The sequence below is a fragment of the Myotis brandtii genome, unplaced genomic scaffold, assembly GCF_000412655.1.
Source record: "Myotis brandtii unplaced genomic scaffold, ASM41265v1 scaffold324, whole genome shotgun sequence".
NCBI classification, from domain to species: Eukaryota; Metazoa; Chordata; class Mammalia; order Chiroptera; family Vespertilionidae; genus Myotis; species Myotis brandtii.
In genome coordinates this window covers 4,229,017-4,250,651 of record NW_005362439.1, presented here as the reverse complement: position 1 = coordinate 4,250,651, position 21,635 = coordinate 4,229,017, and the positions used below count along the sequence as shown (strand labels likewise).

General features: G+C 35.6%; 2 protein-coding genes across 2 annotated transcripts; both read right to left on the bottom strand.

Annotated features, from left to right (window-relative positions):
• Positions 1-4,337: 4,337 nt before the first annotated feature.
• LOC102249339 (olfactory receptor 4A15-like) lies at positions 4,338-5,354 on the bottom strand. Its single transcript, XM_005870874.1, has one exon. The coding sequence runs from the start codon at positions 5,289-5,291 to the stop codon at positions 4,338-4,340; it is 954 nt and encodes a 317-aa protein (XP_005870936.1). The 5' UTR covers positions 5,292-5,354.
• Positions 5,355-12,741: 7,387 nt separating this feature from the next.
• LOC102249046 (olfactory receptor 4A5) lies at positions 12,742-13,740 on the bottom strand. Its single transcript, XM_014543293.1, has one exon. It carries the CDS (start codon positions 13,735-13,737, stop codon positions 12,742-12,744), a length of 996 nt encoding a protein of 331 aa, XP_014398779.1. The 5' UTR covers positions 13,738-13,740.
• Between the last annotated feature and the right edge of the window lie 7,895 nt (positions 13,741-21,635).

Here is a 21,635-nt window from a genome sequence, read left to right as displayed (position 1 = left end):
ACTTATCAGTTTCTGGCTCATTTTATAAAGTATGAAAATATTAATTGCCTCTGGGAAGGAGTATATCCCTGGGTCATTTTACCTTCAAGATAATTATAGTGTTTGCTAATTAAATTTTTACTCTTTAAAACTCTGTTCTACATACAATTTTAACATAGTCACATTCAGTAAATTTGTGGCTTCAGCAGACTTGGAAAAAAAAAAAACAACCCTTGGATGGGTGTTCAATATATGAGGATCTATCATCAAAGGAAGCCCTTATTTTCAAAATAAAAAAAAATAAAACAGATATCCCAAGAAACACCAATCAGAAAGGATATATGCACCCATATGTTCATAGCAGCACAATTTGCCATAGCTAAGATTTGGAAACAGCCTAAATGCCCATCAACAGATGAATGGATTAGAAAACTGTGGTACATCTACACAATGGAATACTACGCTGCTGTAAAAAAAAAAAGGAATTCTTACCATTTGCCACAGCATGAATGGAACTGGAGAGCATTATGCTAAGTGAAATAAGCCAGTCAATGAAAGAAAAATACCACATGATCTCACTCATTTATGGATAATAAAGACCATTATAAACTGATGAACAAAAATAGATACAGAGGCAGAGCAGCATCGAACAGACTATCAAACTATAGCAGAAAGGCTGGGGAGATTTGGGGGAGAGGATAGAAGAGATCAACCGAAGGATTTGTATGCATGCATATAAGCATAACCAATGGACACAAGATACTGGGGGGTAGGGGAGGCCAGGGGAAGGTCAAGGGGGGGAAAAGGGAGACATATGTACTACTCTTTATAATACTTTAAGCAATAAAACATTAAAAAACACAGAAATTTAATGCAAAGAATAGAAATATTCTGCTGACTAAGACAAAGTATTATACATATACACTCACAAGCATATAAAATCTATTATTTACTGTAAGTACCTAATACACTTTTACTCATTCAACAAATATTTATTAGACAATTACTATTACATATTAATGTATATTCATTTGTTCACACAAAGTCATAAAAAGTGTCCCTGTCACATGCCATTGGGAACCCCTCCCAACATTTCATTACCAAACAGCAGCAGAATATCCATTCATTATATGAATGATTCTCCCTACTCCTTTAAGCTTCTGCCTTATGCATTTTCATGCTTTCTTCTCCCATCCTCCCATAACACCCATCATCCCTCATCCCTGGTTACAGGAAGATATTCCATTACTAACTGAAAGAGGACATTTGGGAACATAAATTTCCCAAAAGAAAGAAAGTAGAAAATATAAATATAATAAAATGTACTCTGCAAATAGAGATAGAGATAGAAATAGAGATAGAGATAGAGATAGAGATAGAGATATTCCTTTCCTTTTAAAAGAGAAATGGATAAAGAGGCTTATTTTTTAATTACCCAAAATGAAAATCTTACACATATGTGAAACAAAGCACAGTAGCCTTATTGAATTCCCTTAATCTGGGGTGGACTCCCCAACAGATGAGAAAAGAGTAGAGTGCACATAGTAAAAATAGATATAATTAATTAAAGTGATTTAGAAATAACTATGAAGAAATAGAAATTACTCTGTCTTTTTTATTTACTCTTACAATATTCTATGAATGAACCCTAAAAGAAAGTATTTTAAAGAGAAAAATAATTCGACACAGATATGTTCAACACAATTATTAAGAGCTATAGAAAATTAGAAACTGCATGGAACATCCAACATTAGAGAAAGAATAAGTAAAATATAGTACATCTCTTTGAATAATGTATAGTTTTTAAAAGAGATGTTTTTCATTGTGCAATATAATAGGAAAATTCCTAGGTTGTAATATTAAGTGGGGAAATTTTTAGGTGAAATTTTGAATATATAATGTGATTCTAAGTAACTTAAATATATATCAATTTTTTAAAAATATTTTAGTTCTAAATTGGTCATATTGTACTTATATCTTTCCTGATGCCTGACATGCTGAAAAATATATTTAAACCTCATATTTGGTGAGGATAGGGGTGAGTATATGATTTCTAAGATCCATTTTAACCTGAAATTCTGTAATTATGTGATTTTCGGGCAGGGAGGCAAAATCTCACCTACGAACTTGTCTGGCATAGCTCTGTGGCCAGGGCGTCAGGTAGCTGCTAGTTCACCAAGAAAGAAGGAAAGATGTACTAGTAAGCTTAACAATGCCAACTAGCTCAGCTACAGTAAGTGTCTCTGTTGACTTAATAATGACCTTTGGAGAAGACCTTCCTCTTGAGCCTTATAGGAGTGCTGCCACACATCCTGTTTGTAGGCAAATTCTGTGACGTTTTTAGTGATGGCTAATTGGACCTCATGGGTATTTCACCATCATTAGCAGATCTTGCCAACAACCCAATTATTTCACATAACTTAAGTGACCTTTGAGAACTTTGATAGCATTTCCCTTTAATGTGTATCACCATAGATGAAATAAGGCAATCCAAAGTTTTTTAACCCAATGTTTTCTCTCTTGCAAACATGGTTGCTTTGGTCTCTGGCTTGCCCTTGCATTGATATCATCTAAACATTTTGGAGAATTAATAAAGAAGCTATCAAATAAGGTATAGTTGTAATATTATCACAACCAGGTAAAATCCACTTGTTCCTTTTATAAAAATTACTCCCTTATTTCTCAGAACCCTTTATTTGTTCATTCATCCACTGATTTATTTGCTTTATGTCCAAACCTTCCAATTCAATAGCCATTTATTTAAAAAAACATATTTCATTGATTTTAGAGATGAAGGAAGAGAGAGAGAAACATCAATATTGAGAGAGAATCAATGATCGGTTGCCTCCCGTATGCCCCACACTGGGGATTGAGGCCACAACCAGGGCATATCCCCTGACCAGGAATCGAACCATGACCTTCTGGTTCATAGGTTGACGCTCAACTACTAAGCCACAGAGGCTGGGCTCAATAACCATTTCTTAATCCCCTAATTTGTGGGAGGGGCTGGAATGGGTTCTACAAGGAAGGATGCAGAGACATGGGCCTGCTCTCAAAGACCTCCTTGTGTATGATATGAACAACCAACATTCTAAGGAAAAAGAGAGAAGACTTTAACAGTGTCAGAGAGATGTACTCAAAGTATGTAGAGAGGCCACATAACCAAATGCAGATGCCCAGGATGGCATAAAGAGATTAAAAATTTGAAAGCAATGAGGCTCCAATTACTTTTTATGTTTTATCAGGTAAGATCATCTCCACTCTTGGAGAGAGAGAACTCCTTTAGGTTTGATTGCTCTCAAATGTGATGCCAGAAGCCACAACTTCTACCAATAACCATAATGTTTACAGAAAATCAGAAATGCATTCATTATGTAAAATAAAAGAGAGTTAATTTAATGTAGACAGACTCTGGGGCTCACTGTGATACAAGTGACTTAAATCTGCATTTCAACCACTGGGGGGGGCATAATTTATCTAGAGGTACAGAATGGGGTTCAACAATTTTATTTTTCAGTCCAAAATGTGATCATAATATACAAAATCAACCATATGCTACCAACATAGTGAAATTAACAAAGTTCATTTCTATAGATTTATCCTTAGCTATGAATACATGCTTAAACTTTTATTTTTTAATTAAATTTATTGGGATGACATTGGTTAATAAAATTATATAGGTTTCAAGTGCACATTTCTATAATACAATCATCTGAATATTGCATTTGCGTACCCACCATCCAAAGTCAAATCTTCTCTCATCACCATGAGCCCTCTTTAGCCCATCTCCTTCCTCCTGCTCAATATGGGGTTTTTGTTTGTTTTTCATTTGTTCATTTGTTGCTTTCAGTTTTATATCCCACATATGAGTAGAATTATATATGATTCTAAACTTTTTCTGTCTGACTTTTTTCACTAGCATGCTCTGAAATTTTAAAGAAATTAATTTGGCCAAGACATTTATTTTTACTGTTATATTAGCAATTTTTTAACTATCTGAATTTTTAATTTTCAAATTTTACTCTCCTGGACTAAAAGGGACCAAGTTTTAAGAGGTCACATTTCTATGTAGCATGGAGGTACCATACTCCACAAACAAGACCTGAAATAAAGCAAAACAAAACAAAAAAAATGTAGTCCACCAAAGAATCTTAACACAGTATGATTATCTACATAAGGGATTAATTCTCTTATGCAATTCTCTTGCTCTTTAAGGGCTAAAACATATTCCACTTAGATAAAGATTAATATATATGACTGTTTCAGAATAATTAGGCTGAATAACTCAAAAGAAATAATTTTCTTAAATGTAATCACTGATAATGAAAGTATTCCTTGATTCTGTGAAAGAATAAACATCATATTCTGTATGAGGGACACAGTCTACTTCCAACTAAGGCCACATAGTTACTCCAAACTTTCCTCATGGCATTTTTCATTTCTGCATTTCTCAGGGTATAGATTATGGGGTTCAACAGGGGAGTTATGAAAGTTAAAACCACAGTCATGGATTTATCAATGGGAAAGGTATAATTGGGCCTTGCAAACAGGAAGATACAAGGGACAAAGAATAAAATGACCACGGTTATATGGGACACACAGGTGTAGAAGGCTTTGCGTTTTCCTTCCAAACCATGTGTCTTAAGGGAGTGTAATATGATCCCATAGGAAATTAAGAGAAGGAAGAAGGTGACAGTGCAGATTGCTCCTCCGTTACCTATCATAGAAAGTCCAACGAGGTAGGTATTGGTGCAAGCAAGTTTCAATAAGGGATACAAATCACACAAAAAGTTGTCAATAACGTTGGGGCCACAGAAAGGGAGCTGATAAATAAAGAGAAATTGAACCAACGAGTGCAGAAAGCCTCCAGTCCAGGCCATCAACAGCATGAGCACACATACCCGCCGATTCATGATGATCAAATAATGAAGAGGTTTACATATGGCTACATATCGGTCATAGGCCATCACCACCAGAAGAATGACTTCAGCACCAGCAAAGAAATGATCTACAAAGACTTGAGTCATGCAAGCCTGGAAGGAAATAGTTTTTTTCTCATAGAGCAAGTCTACAATCATTTTGGGAGCAATGGCAGTAGAATAGACAGTATCTATAAATGATAAGTAAGCCAAGAAAAAGTACATGGGAGAACCCAGTGATGGGCTGGACGTGATGGTCACCATGACAAGCAGATTGCCCAGTACTGTCACAATGTAGATGAGTAGGAATACAAAAAATAGAACTTTTTGCCCCTCAGGGCTTTGTGTGAGCCCCAGGAGAATAAACTCCGTCACATTGTTCCTACTTCCCATGTGTTCTTCTGAAGATGTGGACCTCAGGTGTCAGAGGCTGCAAAGAAAAGGGCCAATAATGAATTTAAGAGGATCACAAGCTTTATGTCAAAAAATGGAATGCCTTATTCAACAATTTTTGTTCCACGGGGCCTCACACAGGGTAACTCCTTAGAAAATGAGAGTTTGGAATCTCCTCCCACAATTACTCTATTCATTTTCCCTTCAACTACATTTCATTTCTTGCTTCAACTACAATGATGAGAATTCAGAATTCTAACTGGCAGGCAAATGTGCATGGGCCTATCTGTGAGATGATCTACTGAACAATAGGAAAGCTGCTTTCTTCAGAATATCTTTCACAAAGACTGAATTTTTTGACATCATATTTCACGTTCTGTTTCCGTGAACGCTTCTTGACATTCTGAGATCTACCATGAAAACAATCTCATCTCTAATAACTTTACTTATGTACTTACGTAAAGTAATACCTAGTGTGGAAGCATAAAATTATAGGCTGACATTTAGATAGCTGCCTTTCTAAGTTACTTTACTTTTCACAGTAGTGAAAGAACCAGGCACATCATGAGTGTTTATTAAACTTCATTTTATTACACTGAATTTTAAAACTCATAAAAGAGCAACATTCAATATAAGTATTAAATTATTCCCAACCAAGAAAGTATAATGAAAGCAATGTTGTTTTTTTGAGAACACACTCGCCACACACACACACTTAATTGACATTTATTACAACCTAGGTTTTTGGAGGGGAAAAAATGGATAATTCAAAAAAATGTCAATGGCTACTACATCGACATTTTTCTTTACCAAATTATTTATAATTTATTCTTTCTAGCCACAGCTCAATTCAGAAGGCCAAAATAGAGATTTTAGGTAGAATCATGATATAGTAGAAATAAGCCTATGCCAAAAATCTGGAAATACTATTTGATTTTGCTCAGTCATCTTGGAAAAATCACATCCTATTCTTTCCAGATGTATGTATTTCTGAATTCTTGTCATTGACACTTTTATCCTAAAAGATATGCTAACACTTTTGCTGGTTGACCATCTTTATATTAATCAGATGAATTAGTATATGTTAAAGGTTACTTGATTATTAATGTAGTTAATCAGTTAAACCAGTTATTTTGTTCATATTGCTAGTTCTTGGTCATCTAAGTCTGTGTGGAATATAAGGCAGTTATTCTCATTGAGGAAAATAAATCACTTGCTGGGCCTTTCAAATGTGATCCAGAGCCAATTATACTTGTAATGTGTGCAAGTTCTTTTTGGCAGAATTATTGTAAGTGTGCTCTGTGTCAGTGTCTACCTTTGCAGACTATTTGTGAGGGACAGGAGATTATTCTAGGAGATTTGTGCTTCTGGGCAAGCCAATCTGTACTCAATCATCAGAAGGAGAATAAAAGTGTAGAAAAGAGAAAATAAGAGATAACTCAGAAGAGGCAGATAGAAACCAGCAAACACCATAAACTGAATGAAATATGCTTTGAAATTGGTAAATAATTTGGTTTGAGGAGGCCTGAATGAGTTCAGAGTAGAGGAATTTCACGTTTCCTGAGCTGTCAGTCCAGAGGTGAACTGGAACATAACTTAGCATCAGTATCAGAGCTGCCTCAGGAATCTTCATATTTTCAAATCAAAGAAAAATGGAAAAAAAAATCAAATTCTAAACTTTAAGATATATTAATATAAGAGACTAGCTGCCTAAAGGCATTCCATCTTCAGGGCTTCTCGAAGTTCATTGCATATAATTAAATAACTTCAACACAGTAATGAAGCTATAGCTGCATTGGTAATGGAAAATAAGTACTCACAATTCATAGGAGTTGTCAGAGCATCCAAGAAATCAACTTCCAGTAGGAGGGTCTGCCACCTTCACCTGTTGAGTACTTATAACACTTACCTGTTTAGAACTGTGCTTCCCAGCCATCTGTTGGGTCTGTCAGGATAGTAAACATATCTTACTAGTAACTGTATATACAGAATCTTTGATTGTCCCTTACATACTTTAAGCAATCAATAAACATTTGACTATCACAAATGTTCTTATGAGCATGTAATTATTACTCTAAACTATTGAAAGCTATTAATTTGTTCAGAATGATATAAAACTCTATGCTTTATCAATATTGTATTTTATTAAATATACATGTATCTGCTTCAAACATTTGTGAGATTCTTCAAATATCTTAACATTTTCAATGAGAACAAATGAATCATTAAGGAATGCTCAACAATGTAAATCCATGATAACTATCCCACAATGACAATTAAAACAAGATAAGTAGATCTATAGTATGCCAAATTCAACAACATCAGGCAGAAAAATGAACCACTTACATGGTATGTAAGGCATAAAATACTGGGAAGCACTTTCAACCAGCAAGATATTAAAAATGTAGATTCTGAAATTTTGAGTTTCAGTCCAGATCTTTTTAAAACATAGGATCACAACCCATGCCTAAATGTTTCTATTTAACTATCTATATGGTTATATCTGTTTCCCAATTAAGCAATAGGTTTTTTAAATGATTGAGCAAATGACCAAAAAAAGATGCAACAAAAATGTTGAGGTCCTATTAAACACCTACTCAGCTTATCAGATTTTTAATAAAGATATATTTTAAAGAAATATCACATTTTCCAAGTCAATTTCTTCATAGTAAATGGGGAAAAACTATCTATAAAGCCTGAGTGTGGCTTAACAGACTTTAGGGGCAAATAAAGAAGAACAACAATCAGAGAGGGTAAATTACTCAACATCATCTGTATAATGAGACTTATAATAGCATCTAACATGTAGGATGGTTTTAAGGATGAAATAGCACAACACAAACAAAACTCTCTGAAGGAATGGATAGTAGTGATAAATGCACAACAATGTGCTATGTCTATTTTACAAAACAAAAAAATACCCACACAGAACCAGAACATTTAAAGATACTAATATGAGATAACAATTATAAAGAGCTACAGTAATCCTTACTATCATCATCAACATATTAAAATACAAAATATGTAATTGTTGGATTCTCCATATAAAGCAATCTACATACATTATTGTGAAGACCATATATGTCCGCTTATATTGTTGCATTATTTATGTTATGCTATGTGTTCTCTCCATTTCAGCATGCGTTTAAACATCTCTAATACAAAATATTGGAGAAAATTATTATCATTGTATTTGTTCCATAATATTTTACAAAATGGATAAAGTGCATTCACTTTCTTATTCTGGAGCTTCTGGCATAAAACATTTGAAATCAAATGATAAAGCCTGCTTCTTTAAAAGATACATAATTCATTCAAAGTAAGTCCATCTATCCCTATTCTCAGAGCAGTGAAGAGTGTTTGTGAATATGTTACCTTGATTTTCTATTTCCTCTTCTGTCCCCTGTTCCAAATCCAGGCTTCTGCAATTCTGTCTTTGGTTCTGGAAGTTGAAGTTCAGTGTGATGCAGATAAGTCAGGATTGCCACCACATCAACCCAGGTGTGACTGCAGAGAACAGATCAGGGTACACCTCATCACTGCAGCTGAAAATGCTTGTCACATCCAGATATAGCTCTCTTTGCCTGTACAAAGCATGACAGTCTTCTTCAGCTTTCATAAAGATTTTACCGTTTGGGTTATGGCATTATCCAAAGTTTGGTTTTAAGAAGAAACAGTTGATATCATGGATGAATCACCATACTTGAAAGTTGTCATTGAGAATATGTATTAGTAATCAAATTTAAAACCTAATTCTTATGTTTAACTGACCAAATAAATTGACCAAACTTTTAATAGCATATGTAGTCAATAATGCAGAGAGCTGGATATTCAAATAAATGGGTTTTTAATATTTTTAAAATAGTCATATGACTGTTTTAATATGGTTCATGTCTAGCAAAGTAACTACTTTTATTTTACTACATCTTGACAATAGCATTAATACCCAAGGAGGAATCTCCTCCCAGAAAAGGAAGATATGACTGGGGACCTAATCAATGATAAATAACAAATCACTTTACTGAGTTGTTAAAATAGTTTGTCCCCAAGGCTGCTTGTTCAAAAATAAATTCACTGAGGAATTGTGCTGAGACCTTCTGCATGATTCTTCCAGTGCATTCTATGTTTTCAGAGGCTTCTCCTGGCCAATCACCGTGGGGAATTAAGTGAAAAAATAGCAATAGAACATCAAAGAGCAAATCACTTATTAATAACAAAATAATAAGATTGGGTGAACAGCCTGTAAACACCCTGGAACCTGAACCAGAGAGGGAGGAGCTTTAACATCATTATGTACTGGTTCCTCTGACTGGATAATCACAGTGACCTATCTTCAACTTCACTGATTCTTTTTTTGTTTCCTCAGATCTGCTGTTGAGCCACTTTAGTGATTTTTTTTCAATAATTGTACTTTCAACTCCAGAATTTATTTTTGTTCTTTTTCATAATTTTCATCTGTTTGTTGATATAAATCATTTAGTGTTGAGACATTGTTTTATAATTCTTTCCTTTAGCTCCTGAGGCATGGTTTTCTTTAGTTCTTTGACTATTTTAACATAACTAGTCTTTGTCACTGATCTGACAAGTTTCCCGATTACTTGGAAGCATTTGACAAAATAAAATGATGACATGGAGGCAACCGATCATGTTTCTTTCACATGGATATTTCTCTCTCCCCTCCCCTCTCTCTTCTCTCTCTCTCTCTCTCTCTCTCTCTCTCTCTCTCTCTTTCCCTTACTCTTCTCTCTAGAAATCAATAAACATAACCTCAACTGAGGATTTTAAAAAATTCTTTAATCTTGCAAGCTCTTTGTAAATAGTTTTCAGTTGTTCCTTTGAAGAGTGATATCTGTTCCTTTCAGGGTAGTAATATTCAGGTGGAGATTATCTTTTGTAATGAACACATTTTTTATGGGGAAATACTGAAGGCATCCCCATTAAAGCTAAGAATGAGTCAAGGTTTCCTTTATTCACAGTTATTATACCACTTTTTCCTCTGTTAAGTGACATAATAATATAAAAATGAGAAATACAATATAAAATATTTGAAAGATATCAAAAATAATTAATGAAATCATTATCACTCAGCAATAGTCTAAAAGAATCTTTAAATCTTAAAGACCTAAATAAATACTGAGACTTTTTCCTGTTCTCGGATAGAATGATAGAATAGATTCGATGTGATCAAGATATCAATTCTTCTCTAAATTAGTTAGACATTTAATATGCTGTCTGTCAAAATCTTAGTAAGTTTCTAAGATCTCCAAAATTATTCTAATACTTATGTGGAAAAGAATTTTTTGAAACAGAATTTGTTGTTTTTAATAAGACTATTGTGTGGTAGGCCTCTTATCAGATATCAAAATATACTTACATGACCTAAAATAATGTGGTATTGACTTAGGAATAATTAACCAATCAAAGGAAAATAGTCTAGAAATAGATACACAAGTATTTGGACTTTAAATAGAGTAAATATGACATCAAATTAGGAAAGTAGGTTGGTATATAAGGTAAGGAATATAAAACTCTAAACTCTACAACTTAAGGATACATACATGTGTAATTAAACTATTTTTAACTATGATTAACAAAAATTTCAGCATAGGGATTACCCCTGGAAAGAGGCAGAGGAATGGTATATACGGGTAATTTTAATATCAATCATATTCTAGGTAGGAGGCGACAAAATCTAGAAATAAATTGCATATATTATTGGTATGCACGAAAAAATACATAATAAAATTTTAAAATATTTTTATTGATTTTAAAGAGAGCAGATGGGAGAGGGAAAGAGAGAGAAACATTGATCAACTACCCCCTGCACAGCCCCTACTTGGGACCAAGCTTGCAATCCAGGCATGTTTCCTGACTGGGAATCGAATTGGCAACATTTTGGTGCATGAGACAACACTCATCCAATTGAGGCACACCGGCCAGGGCATAGTAAAAGTTTAAAATAAGAAAATGTCTCTTTTTTTTAGTTAGAAAACTCTTACAAAACATAGATGATATTCCTATAATACAGTGAAAGCAATTCCATCTTCTTCCTAGTTCATGATGTTCCAGAATGGGTTACAACTAAAAAAAAACACCTGGTTGTTATTGTTTGTTATATAAAATTTAAAAACAAAATTTTGTTTATACCAAAATAATCTTTATTAAGTCTATAATTTAAATTATTTCAGTTGAATACAATTTTTAGGGAACACATTGCTATGCAAAATAATGCATTTCTTTACCCAATCTTCAGTATCATTAAGACAAAAGAAGTTTTATGTACTCTTTGAAGAATGGCAAAAATGCACATAATATTTGGTGAGGAAAGGCATGAAAATATATTTATGACTTGAATGAATATGGTTTTCTATCCTCTAATCAAGAACTAGAATCTGTTTTCATTGTCGGTCATCCCACACAGGTCCCGTCAACCTGTGAACAGCTCCAATATCCCATCTAACAAAACTGCTCACTGACTGTGTCTTTAACCAAATATGGGACCATCTCCCATCTAAACATCCTGAACTTCAAATGCATAGACAGCAACCTAAAGAACAGGAGTAATCTTTTTTTAAATATATTTTTTACTTATTTCATAAAGAAAGGGAGAGGGAGAGATAGAAACATCAATGATATGGAATGGATCCAGAGACATGAAAGCATGGAACAGAGTGAGGGATCTTAGAGGGTGGATGGGTGGGAGGTAATCAACCAAAGACCCTGTATGCATAATGCGTAACCCCTGGACACAGACAGTAGGGTGGTGAGGGCCTGGGGTGGGGGTTGGGGGTTGGTTGGAGGGGATCGATGGGGGGGCAAAGGGGGACATATGTAACACTTTCAACAATAAATATTTTTTTAAAAAGAAAAGAAACATCAATGACAGAAAGAAGCATTGATCAGCTACCTCCTACATGTACACACACACACCCTCTAGGGATCAAGCCCCCAAACTGGGCATGTGCCCTGACTGGGAATAGAACCATGACCTCCTGGTTCATAGGTGGACACTCAACCACTGAGCCACACTGGTCAGGCCAAAAGTAATCTTAAAGACAAAATGCATAAGGCAGCTACAGAAAGTTGCTGTGTGGATAGGATAACAAACATTAACTGTTTGACCCCAGAAATTTGTTCTAAACATTAGATGAATTGTTTTCTCATTATTTAGGGTAACAGCAAATTTTCAAAGGTAGCTTATTTTTCAAAGGAAAAAAAAAAGCCTCTTTCTTCTAACGTCCCATTTTAAAATAAAGAAAAAGTTACAAGGTGAACTTAGTGTACTTTTCCTTGTATAGGACAAATACCTGTGCCTTTTATTCAACCTGCAGAACTTCTCTATTAGATTGATTCTAACCTCAATGGATAATTTATTCTACTTTTTTATGCCTTTATGTAAATGAAGAAAAGCATCCCTAAAACCCCATTGAGTTGACTAAGTCATCCATTGTTACAACGGACTGCCTGTTTGTGCTTCAGAATTAGTAACAAAAGCATTCAGTATGGGTGACAACATGCTCATTCTATCTATAGTGAACTTTTTATGCCAGAGCTTTTTCACAGCATGTTTCATTTCTGGATTTCTCAAAGTATATATTAAAGGATTCAACATGGGAGTGACAACAGTAAAGACCACAGCTATGGATTTATCAATGGGGAAGTTAGAAACAGGTCGAACATACTGGAAAATACAGGGAACGAAAAAGAGGACAACCACCGTGATATGGGAACTGCAGGTAGACAGGGCTTTGCGCCTCCCTTCCTGACTGTGAGTTTTCAGAGAACTGAGGATGACTCCGTAGGAGACTAATAGAAAAATAAAGATGAACATACAGATTGCTCCGCCATTGGCAACCACAGTGAGGCCTACAAAGTAGGTGTCAGTGCAGGCAAGTTCCAACAGCGGGTACACGTCACAGAAGAAGTGGTCAATGATATTGGGGCCACAAAAGGGGAGGCTGTACACAAAGAGGAGTTGGACCAAAGAATGCACAAAACCTCCAACCCCAGCCGCTGCCAACAGCAGGATGCAAACCTGTCTATTCATGATGATTATGTAGTGCAATGGCTTACAGATGGCCACATAGCGATCATAGGCCATCACCACCAGAAGAAAGACTTCAAAACCTCCAAATAAGTGTTCCAGAAAGAGCTGTCCCATGCAAGCTGAGAAAGAAATCGTCTTATGGCAACGGAGTAAGTCTATAATCAATTTGGGTGAAATGGCAGTGGAATAAGCCGCATCCATGAGTGACAGATAGGCAAGGAAGAGGTACATGGGGGAGGCCAGGGAGGGGCTGGAAAGAACAGTGACCACAATGAGCAGGTTGCCCACCATTGTCATAATGTAGATGAGTAAAAATACGACAAATAATGCTTTCTGGCCCTGTAGATCCTGAGTGAGGCCCAGGAAAACAAATTCTGTCACATTGTTACTGTGTCCCATTTAGTCTTCTCTAGAGCCTGTTTCAGGGATGAGAGGTCAGGAGAATGGGACCTGTAATGAAATTGTGAACACGACTATGAATACATTATGTTTTGAAGTACACCTTCATTATTATACCTTTACAGAGGTTTACATACAGTAAACATTCAGTAAATATCTATGAGTTCTTCTTCCCGTAACACATTATACCAATGGTTCTCAACCTTCCTAATGCCGCGACCTTTTAATACAGTTCCTCATGTTGTGGTGACCCCCAACCATAAAATTATTTTTGTTGCTACTTTATAACTGTAATTTTGCTACTGTTATGAATCGTAATGTAAATATCTGATATGCAGAATGTATTTTCATTGTTACAAATCGAACATAATGAAAGCATAGTGATTAATCACAAAAAACAATATGTAATTATATATGTGTTTTCCGATGGTCGTAGGCAACCCCGGTGAAAGGGTCGTTCGACCCCCAAAGGGGTCGTGACCCACAGGTTGAGAACCACTGCATTATACCTTCCCTTGACAATTCTATTTCTCCACAGATGATTTTATTTGGGTTACAAGTAAGAGGTTCCATCTCTAAGTGGATTGTCTATAGAAAAGAGTATCAAATGCCCAACAGTCAGTCATTTATTTAATAGAGCTTTATTTAAACTGCCAGTCCGGGCACAGGGGCAGCAATGACTTACTGTCCGGTGGTGATCAAAAACCAAAAACAAAACAAAACAAAAAACTCTGAACAAATTGGCATAGAGTCAGCTCTCCAAGTTTATAGTATTTTTGGTGAGTATCTTTATAATATGATCTATGTCGCACCAAAAATAATGCCCCTTTTGGAATAACTCACTTAATACTATGATAATCCACTATTAGATATTCAATCCTTTGTGTCTCAAAGAATGTTCAGTCTTCATGGATCTCTCATTAAATTTCAAGAGACTGGACTTTGCACTGTATCAAACTATAAAATTCTTTAAGTACATTGTTCTCTATAGCAATTACTTGGTTTGACTCGCCTGTTGGCTCTTTTTGACTGTCAGCTTTTGAAGGAGTTGCAGTTCTCTCCATTTAGTCTTTGTCTATTCCACCACTCTTAACATAGAGACACAATTTAGATTTTCAGCAAATATTTTTTAACTTATCTGACTCTTGACTATCATCAACAATTACATTAGCACCTAGTTGTTTTATGGGGTTTTTTTTTTCAAAGCTCTTGGGGCGAACTAGGTAATGAAGGAGAAGAAGAACACAGACACTGAAAAGAGAGGTAAAGGACAATGAGACATGGTTTTATTTCTAATGCTTCCAAGATACTGAGAGTGCTCAAAACTGGAGCTTCGGTCCCAGATTCCAGACACCAGCAGACCCAAGGGAAAAGGTCAAGCTCAGAATAAGAAGGCGTGGGTTTCCATCATTTCTAAATGTAATTGGAAGTCTGTCTCAGTTTGCTCATTGGAAAATAAAGGGCTTGAACTAGACAATCTCAGAAAAGCATTCCCAGACATGCTCTGAGACCTTTTCGTGTAACACTATCTTATGCTATTCTGCTGACTTTTCTTCATATTTTTATAATAAAATAAAAATTTCCAAGCTTATCCCTGTTCCCTGAAACATGCTATCCAGTGGTAAATGGGATTTTATCATTACAGAAACCAGATAATGATTACAAGTTACTCTGTTGTAGCACAGTGATGAATAATATGGACTCTGGAGCTGCATTGCCTGTGTTGGGATCCCAGCTTTTCCACTTACTATGTCACCTTGGGCAACTTAATAAACCTCTCTGTGCCTCAGTTGCATAATTTTTAGAATAGGGCTACCAAGAAAGCCTGCCTCTTAGGTTGTTTTATTATAAGTAGAGTACCTAGAATGCAGTTGGCACCCAGTAACAGTGCAATAAATAAATGATAGCTTTCATCAATGTTCCTGAATGCTTCACTATGAGCACTGCATCAGAAGAAATCATTTGGATCTTTGTCAATGTGATAAGAATTATAGTTGGGCCCTAGCTGGTTTGGCTCAGTGGATGGAGCATCAGCTTGCAGACTGAAGAGTCCTGGGTTCGATTCCAATCAAGGGCACATGCCAGGGTTGTGGGCTCGGTCCCCAGTATGGGGAGTGCAGGAGGCAGCCGATCCAAGATTCTCTCTCATCACTGATATTTCTGTCTCTCTCTCTCCCTCTCCCTTTCTCTCTGAAATCAATAAAAATATTTTTTTAAAAAAAAAGAATTATAGTTGGACATAAATGAGATTGTATGTCTCAGGATTATCTACTTGATTATATATGAATAGTAATATTTACCTGTGATGGAGCATATTTTGACTGGAAGCAATCAGAATAACAGGGGGGGAAGTGGGATCCATACATCATAGGAAAAACTAAAAATAGAAAACAAAAGAAAAAAGGATCAAATCAGGAAGGAGAAATTATATTAAAGAAATTAATATCCACAAGTAATAATATTAATGTGATAATTACATGAGATTAGTATTCTTTAAGAAATCTTCTTCAGAAAGAGTTTCTTTCTTGATGAAGTGCTAGAAGTCCCTTCAGACTTCCAGGGGTTTCTCAGGAGGCATCTTGAGAAGACATAACAAATAAACACAGAGAACATCTTAGTAAACAAAAGCAAAGAAAATTAGAAAAACACAAACACACATTGATTCCTTGGTGTCCCCTACACCTGATGGTAAAGAACAAAATTAAACAAGAGAGAAGAATTATACAACTATAGATACAAACCAAAATTTTTTGCTTATTCGCTGCTGAGGAAAATTACAGAATTACTAAAGCTGAAAGGTAGACAAGCTGATTCCATTCCCAAAGACTTGGTGGCAGAGGGAGGGAGGACATGTGCAGAAAAAGGCTGAGCTTCCTTTGGAAGCCAGGTGTGAGGAACATCCTACATGCCTCATTCACATTGCGGCATTCAGTTTATTCCGCTGTTCTTCACTGTTGAAGCTATAGACTGATAAAGGCACACCTATTGAAGAACGTAAGGGTACCAGGTAGTCTATATATAATTCTCTGCTTCTCACTCCTTACTTCACACAGGATCTATCTACTGCCCTTACTCATTAATAATCAATGTTGGGTTTCAGCAGAATAAATCTTAGCCAGTTAAATTACTTAGATGTAAAAATTGGATATATAAACTCTTCTCTGTTAAGTCATCAAAGATTTGATACCATAAAAACTGATAGTATTACTAAGCTTTCAAATTAAGCTACTAAGTTCACACATTTATATATTTTAAAAAAACATTTAACATAGTTTCTTAAGAGGGTGGCTTTTTAAAAAAGATAAATTAAACTTCCATAGTAAAAAAAATACACTCTAAAATACTTCAAAATCACAGTTTTATGTCTCTCTAAATAATAGTAAGCAAGGTACTTCCCTGAGCACAGGTCTCTTTTTAAATATGTACAAATAGGGTTGCTGTGATCATTTTAAAAGGTTCACACATATCAAGCTTCTGTATCAGAATCCAAAGTCCCCAGTGGGGAATGTGGTCAGTAATATTGTAATAACTATGCATGTGGCAGGGTGGTTACTTGATGTATCCAGGGGGCTACTTTGTGGAGTATACGATTGTCTGGCCACTACGTTGTACCCCTGAAACTAGTGCATAGATCTTGAGAATATCATCCTAAGTGAAATAAGTCAAGAACCATATATCACTCATATGAGAGATATAAAACTAAAAGCAACAAATGAACAAACAATAAAAACAAAAACTCATACACAGACCACAGTATGGTGGTTACCAGAGGGAAGAGGGTTGGGGGGGTAGTAAAAGGTAAAGGGGGTCAAATATATGGTGACAGAAGATTTGACTTTTGTTGGTAAACACACAATGCAATATACAGATGATGTATCAAAAATTCTCTAATTTAAAAGTCTTAAAATAATCATAAATGTTAGCATTGGATAAAATATAATAGCCTGTGAACCAAGATTATGAATCATTAGTTTATTTGTAATGCATCACATGTTTCACTTTATTTGACAAAATGGACAATAAACACCTGTCAGGCTATAATGCTAAAACCAAATATATTTTGTATATTCTTGTTAATTTCCATGTTTTTCTAGCTTAATTTTCTCAACTCAGACTTCTTCCAATGAAAATATCTATTTAAGACACGAGAAGTATTTAAATATACCGTATAAATTTTCAATGAGCATCCCTTGGTCATTTTAAGAACTCACCTTGGGTCTTCCCCTTGGTCTTTAAAATCAATGCTTCTTTCACTGGGAGTAACTGTAGATCCTAGTCTATCTATGTGTGACTATAGAGCACAAGAATGTATAGCTGATCAGTAGATCTAGAAATAGTTTCACGTGGCCACACTCCCATATTTCCATACAGACGCCCCATCACCTCAGTCTTTCAGACAAGTGTTGCAGTATCCGATGTGGATGTCTAGAATAGAAAGACACTTAAATAAAACATAAATGTTTCCTTGCAAAAATAGTTGGACACTCTCACCTGCTGGGAAAATCTCTTCACAGAAAAACAAAGCTGCTCTGTTCACAAGGCTGTGTAAAAACTGGCTGAATTCGTGGAAATTAACTTGGCCAAATCCATTATTTGCCAATACAAAAAAAAAAAAACACCAAAATTTTAGAACACTACCATTAGTTATTTGTACCTCTTCTCAGTCAATTATGAAGTAACCAAAAAGTACTTGACTTTGAGGATTTAGGATAACATTCATGTCTCGGGTCATTAATCTCTCTCTGTAGCCAACAAGGCAAATGCTGGGATTTATCTTCCTTAAATGACTGAGTATTCTCACAGAACTCTTTAGCCTTTCAGTCACTCAAAGAGCTTATCCCTAAAGACACTTTTTTCCCTAATTAAAAGTATGTCTCTACCCCTCCCCAACTTCATCCCAGAACTTTTGGATGGTATACAGGTTTCTACAAGCCACGAGATATCTATGCCAAGGAAAATAGAACAAGAAAACATCTAGAGGACCAGATACCAATTAAAGAGAGACTTCAGTTTAAGCAGAAATTTGAGTTTTCAGAAATCTCTTAAGTATTTCTATCAGAAAAATAATTATCCCACTTACATGGGCAGACACAGCCTTCCTGGGTTTTTACATCATAACTGATTTAAATGAAAGAGAATGTGAGGAATAGATTAGTTTATTAGAATATTTGGAACAAATACAAATGAAGTAATCTCTTCTGGACAGTTTTCTCCCCTAGAATAATCCTTAAAGAAAAAAGATTTGGGCATTGCCAAGAAAGAGTAGCAAACAGACAAATATATGAAAAGCCTGTAACTTGAAAAGAAAAAAAATTAAATAAAGTGAATAAGCATTGATGGGTTTCATATTAGGAAATCTTTAGGTAAAGAAAATAAAATTTAAGCCAAAATGGAGAACCAGTCTTAGGTTCCTTTATTCAGCCATATCCTTCGAAAAGGAGGTCCCTATACGAGATGTTATACTAGATGCCCTGAGTCTCAGAGGCAGAGAAGCCTGGGACTGGGGAATTTATGGAAGTTGATGTTTCAATTCTTGAAAGGACAAAATAATCACAGTGGTTTCTTTCTGAAGGCCTGAATCTATGTCAGAGGAACCATAATGACTTCTAGTCCATTCATTCAGTCCCTTATTTTCAGTCTAGTACCAAGCAACTGTTTCTCCAAGAAATTATTTTCCAACAAGAGCCTGCCTCTGCATCAAATCTCTGATGGCTTCCACTGTTATTTCTTTAACATGGCTTACTATGTGCTCCACAGAACATCTTCACATCCATGTATATTGCATTTTCTAGGTCACAAGGGCCTTAGATAAAGAAGCATTAAGTACCTATCTGAACTAGATGAAAATTTTCATGATGGGCTGAGTCCCCCCAAAAGTTGGTGGTTTCCAGCTCAACAAAGATAGGGATGAAATCCAGCAACCCCAAATGTTGCATGTATTACTTCTAAGATTTAAAGAGTACATCTTAGTACTATTCATCTCTTAATGGTAAGTGGCAAAAGATGGAGAAGTTGTCTTTAGTTTAGAAGAACTATCTGATATGATAAAGATTACTGTGGACTAAACTATGACTGAGACCTGGAGAACTAATACATACATAGGTTTAATTCTCTATGCCCCTTCCAGCTAAATGCAAAGAACTACTAATGCAGTGGTTCTCAACCTTCCTAATGTCACGACCCTTTAATACAGTTCCTCATGTTGTGGTGACCCCCAACCATAAAATTATTTTCATTGCTACTTCATAACTGTAATTTTGCTACTGTTATGAATCGTAATGTAAATATCTGATATGCAGGATGTATTTTCATTGTTACAAATTGAACATAATGAAAGCATAGTGATTAACCACAAAAATAATATGTAATTATATATGTGTTTTCTGATGGGCTTAGGCGACCCCTGTGAAAGGGTCGTTCGACCCCAAAGGGGTCGCGACCCACAGGTTGAGAACCGCTGTACTAATGCTTTCTGCTTATCTGAAGGATAGACACTTGCTAGATAAGATTATGTTTGCAACAGCCCCAAAGCTGAATTTATATGCTCCAATAAGAATGATATACTGCAAATATTAACTGATACATATGTTGCCTCAAAATGTGCAATAATCCACAGTAACTCTCTATAAACCACTTCTATTGTCATATTTTTAAAATAAAACTTAGATATGAACATACTCTAAATAAGTTAATCTATTACACCATTATAATAGTTCCTTAAAGGAAGAAGCTAGGGAGGATGGGGGAACTATGGTAAACATTATTAGTCAAGTATGACTGATCAATCTAGCCAAAATACAAAGCCTAGGCCAATTGGGCAAAGTTATAGGAATAACATGATCCATGACCATTAGAGAATGCCACAAAGCCTGCCAAATTCATTACTATCTCTTTCACTATCCTAGTAACAGAAAGAAATGATACTGACTCCAGGGGACTTATAATGGGAAGTTACCCATGCAATGCCATTGGAACTCCTTATTCCTAGTGCTCAGATGTTCTTGGAAGTGTTTGCTTTATGAACCTTTGATGCCTGGAGGTTTGTCAGAAGCCTAATCCTAACACCCTGTTTTGAACACTGGGATTTAAGATTCAATAATTCCCTGACACAGTGTCTGATGCAGCTCATTTAAAAGACCACTACTGGAAGACACTGAAATAACACAGAGGGACTTCAGGCCATGCCTCATGAAGCAGAAGAAATACTCAGCCAACTTCTGCCTGGATTCTTGGCACACAAAATTTTGAAATAAAATAAAACTGTTGTGTTTTAAAGCTACAAAAATTGGAGTTGTGTGCCACGTAGCAAAGATAACCAGAGCAAAAAGTAGAACCTGGAAGTGTGGTGCTTTCTCAAAAAAATTTCAAGCATGCGCATTGGCGTTGGTCCAGGAGACATGGCAGCTGGAAGGGCTCCCAGGCTTTTGCAATTAGAGATTTAAAAGATAGGAGGGATGTCTTCTTGTTGTTGTTTTGTTTTGTTTTGTTTTTTTGTTTTGCAATTAGCTGAATGTCTGTCTTAGTCCATTTGGGCTACTGTAACAGAATACCATAGACTGGGTGGTAGACATCAAATATTTATCTTATAGCTCTAGCAGCTGGGAAGACCATGATCAAGGTGCTGGCAGATTTAGTGTCTGGTGAGGGACTGCTTGCTAGTTCACAGACAGCCATCTTTTCACTGTGTCCTCACCTGACATAAAAGGCAGGGGAGCTCTCTGAGGTCTCTTTTATAAAAACACTAATTCCATTTATGAGGATTCAACCTTCATGACCTAATCACCTCCCAAAGGCCCCATCTACAAATACCACCATATTATAAATAATTCAAATCATGAATTTGGTGGGGGAGGGGGGGACACATACATTCAATCTATAACAATGTGCAAAAGTAGAAG

Bases quoted from the DNA above. Each gene is read 5' to 3' on its own strand.
- LOC102249339 (XM_005870874.1), bottom strand. From the start codon at position 5,291: ATGGGAAGTAGGAACAATGTGACGGAGTTTATTCTCCTGGGGCTCACA.
- LOC102249046 (XM_014543293.1), bottom strand. From the start codon at position 13,737: ATGGGACACAGTAACAATGTGACAGAATTTGTTTTCCTGGGCCTCACT.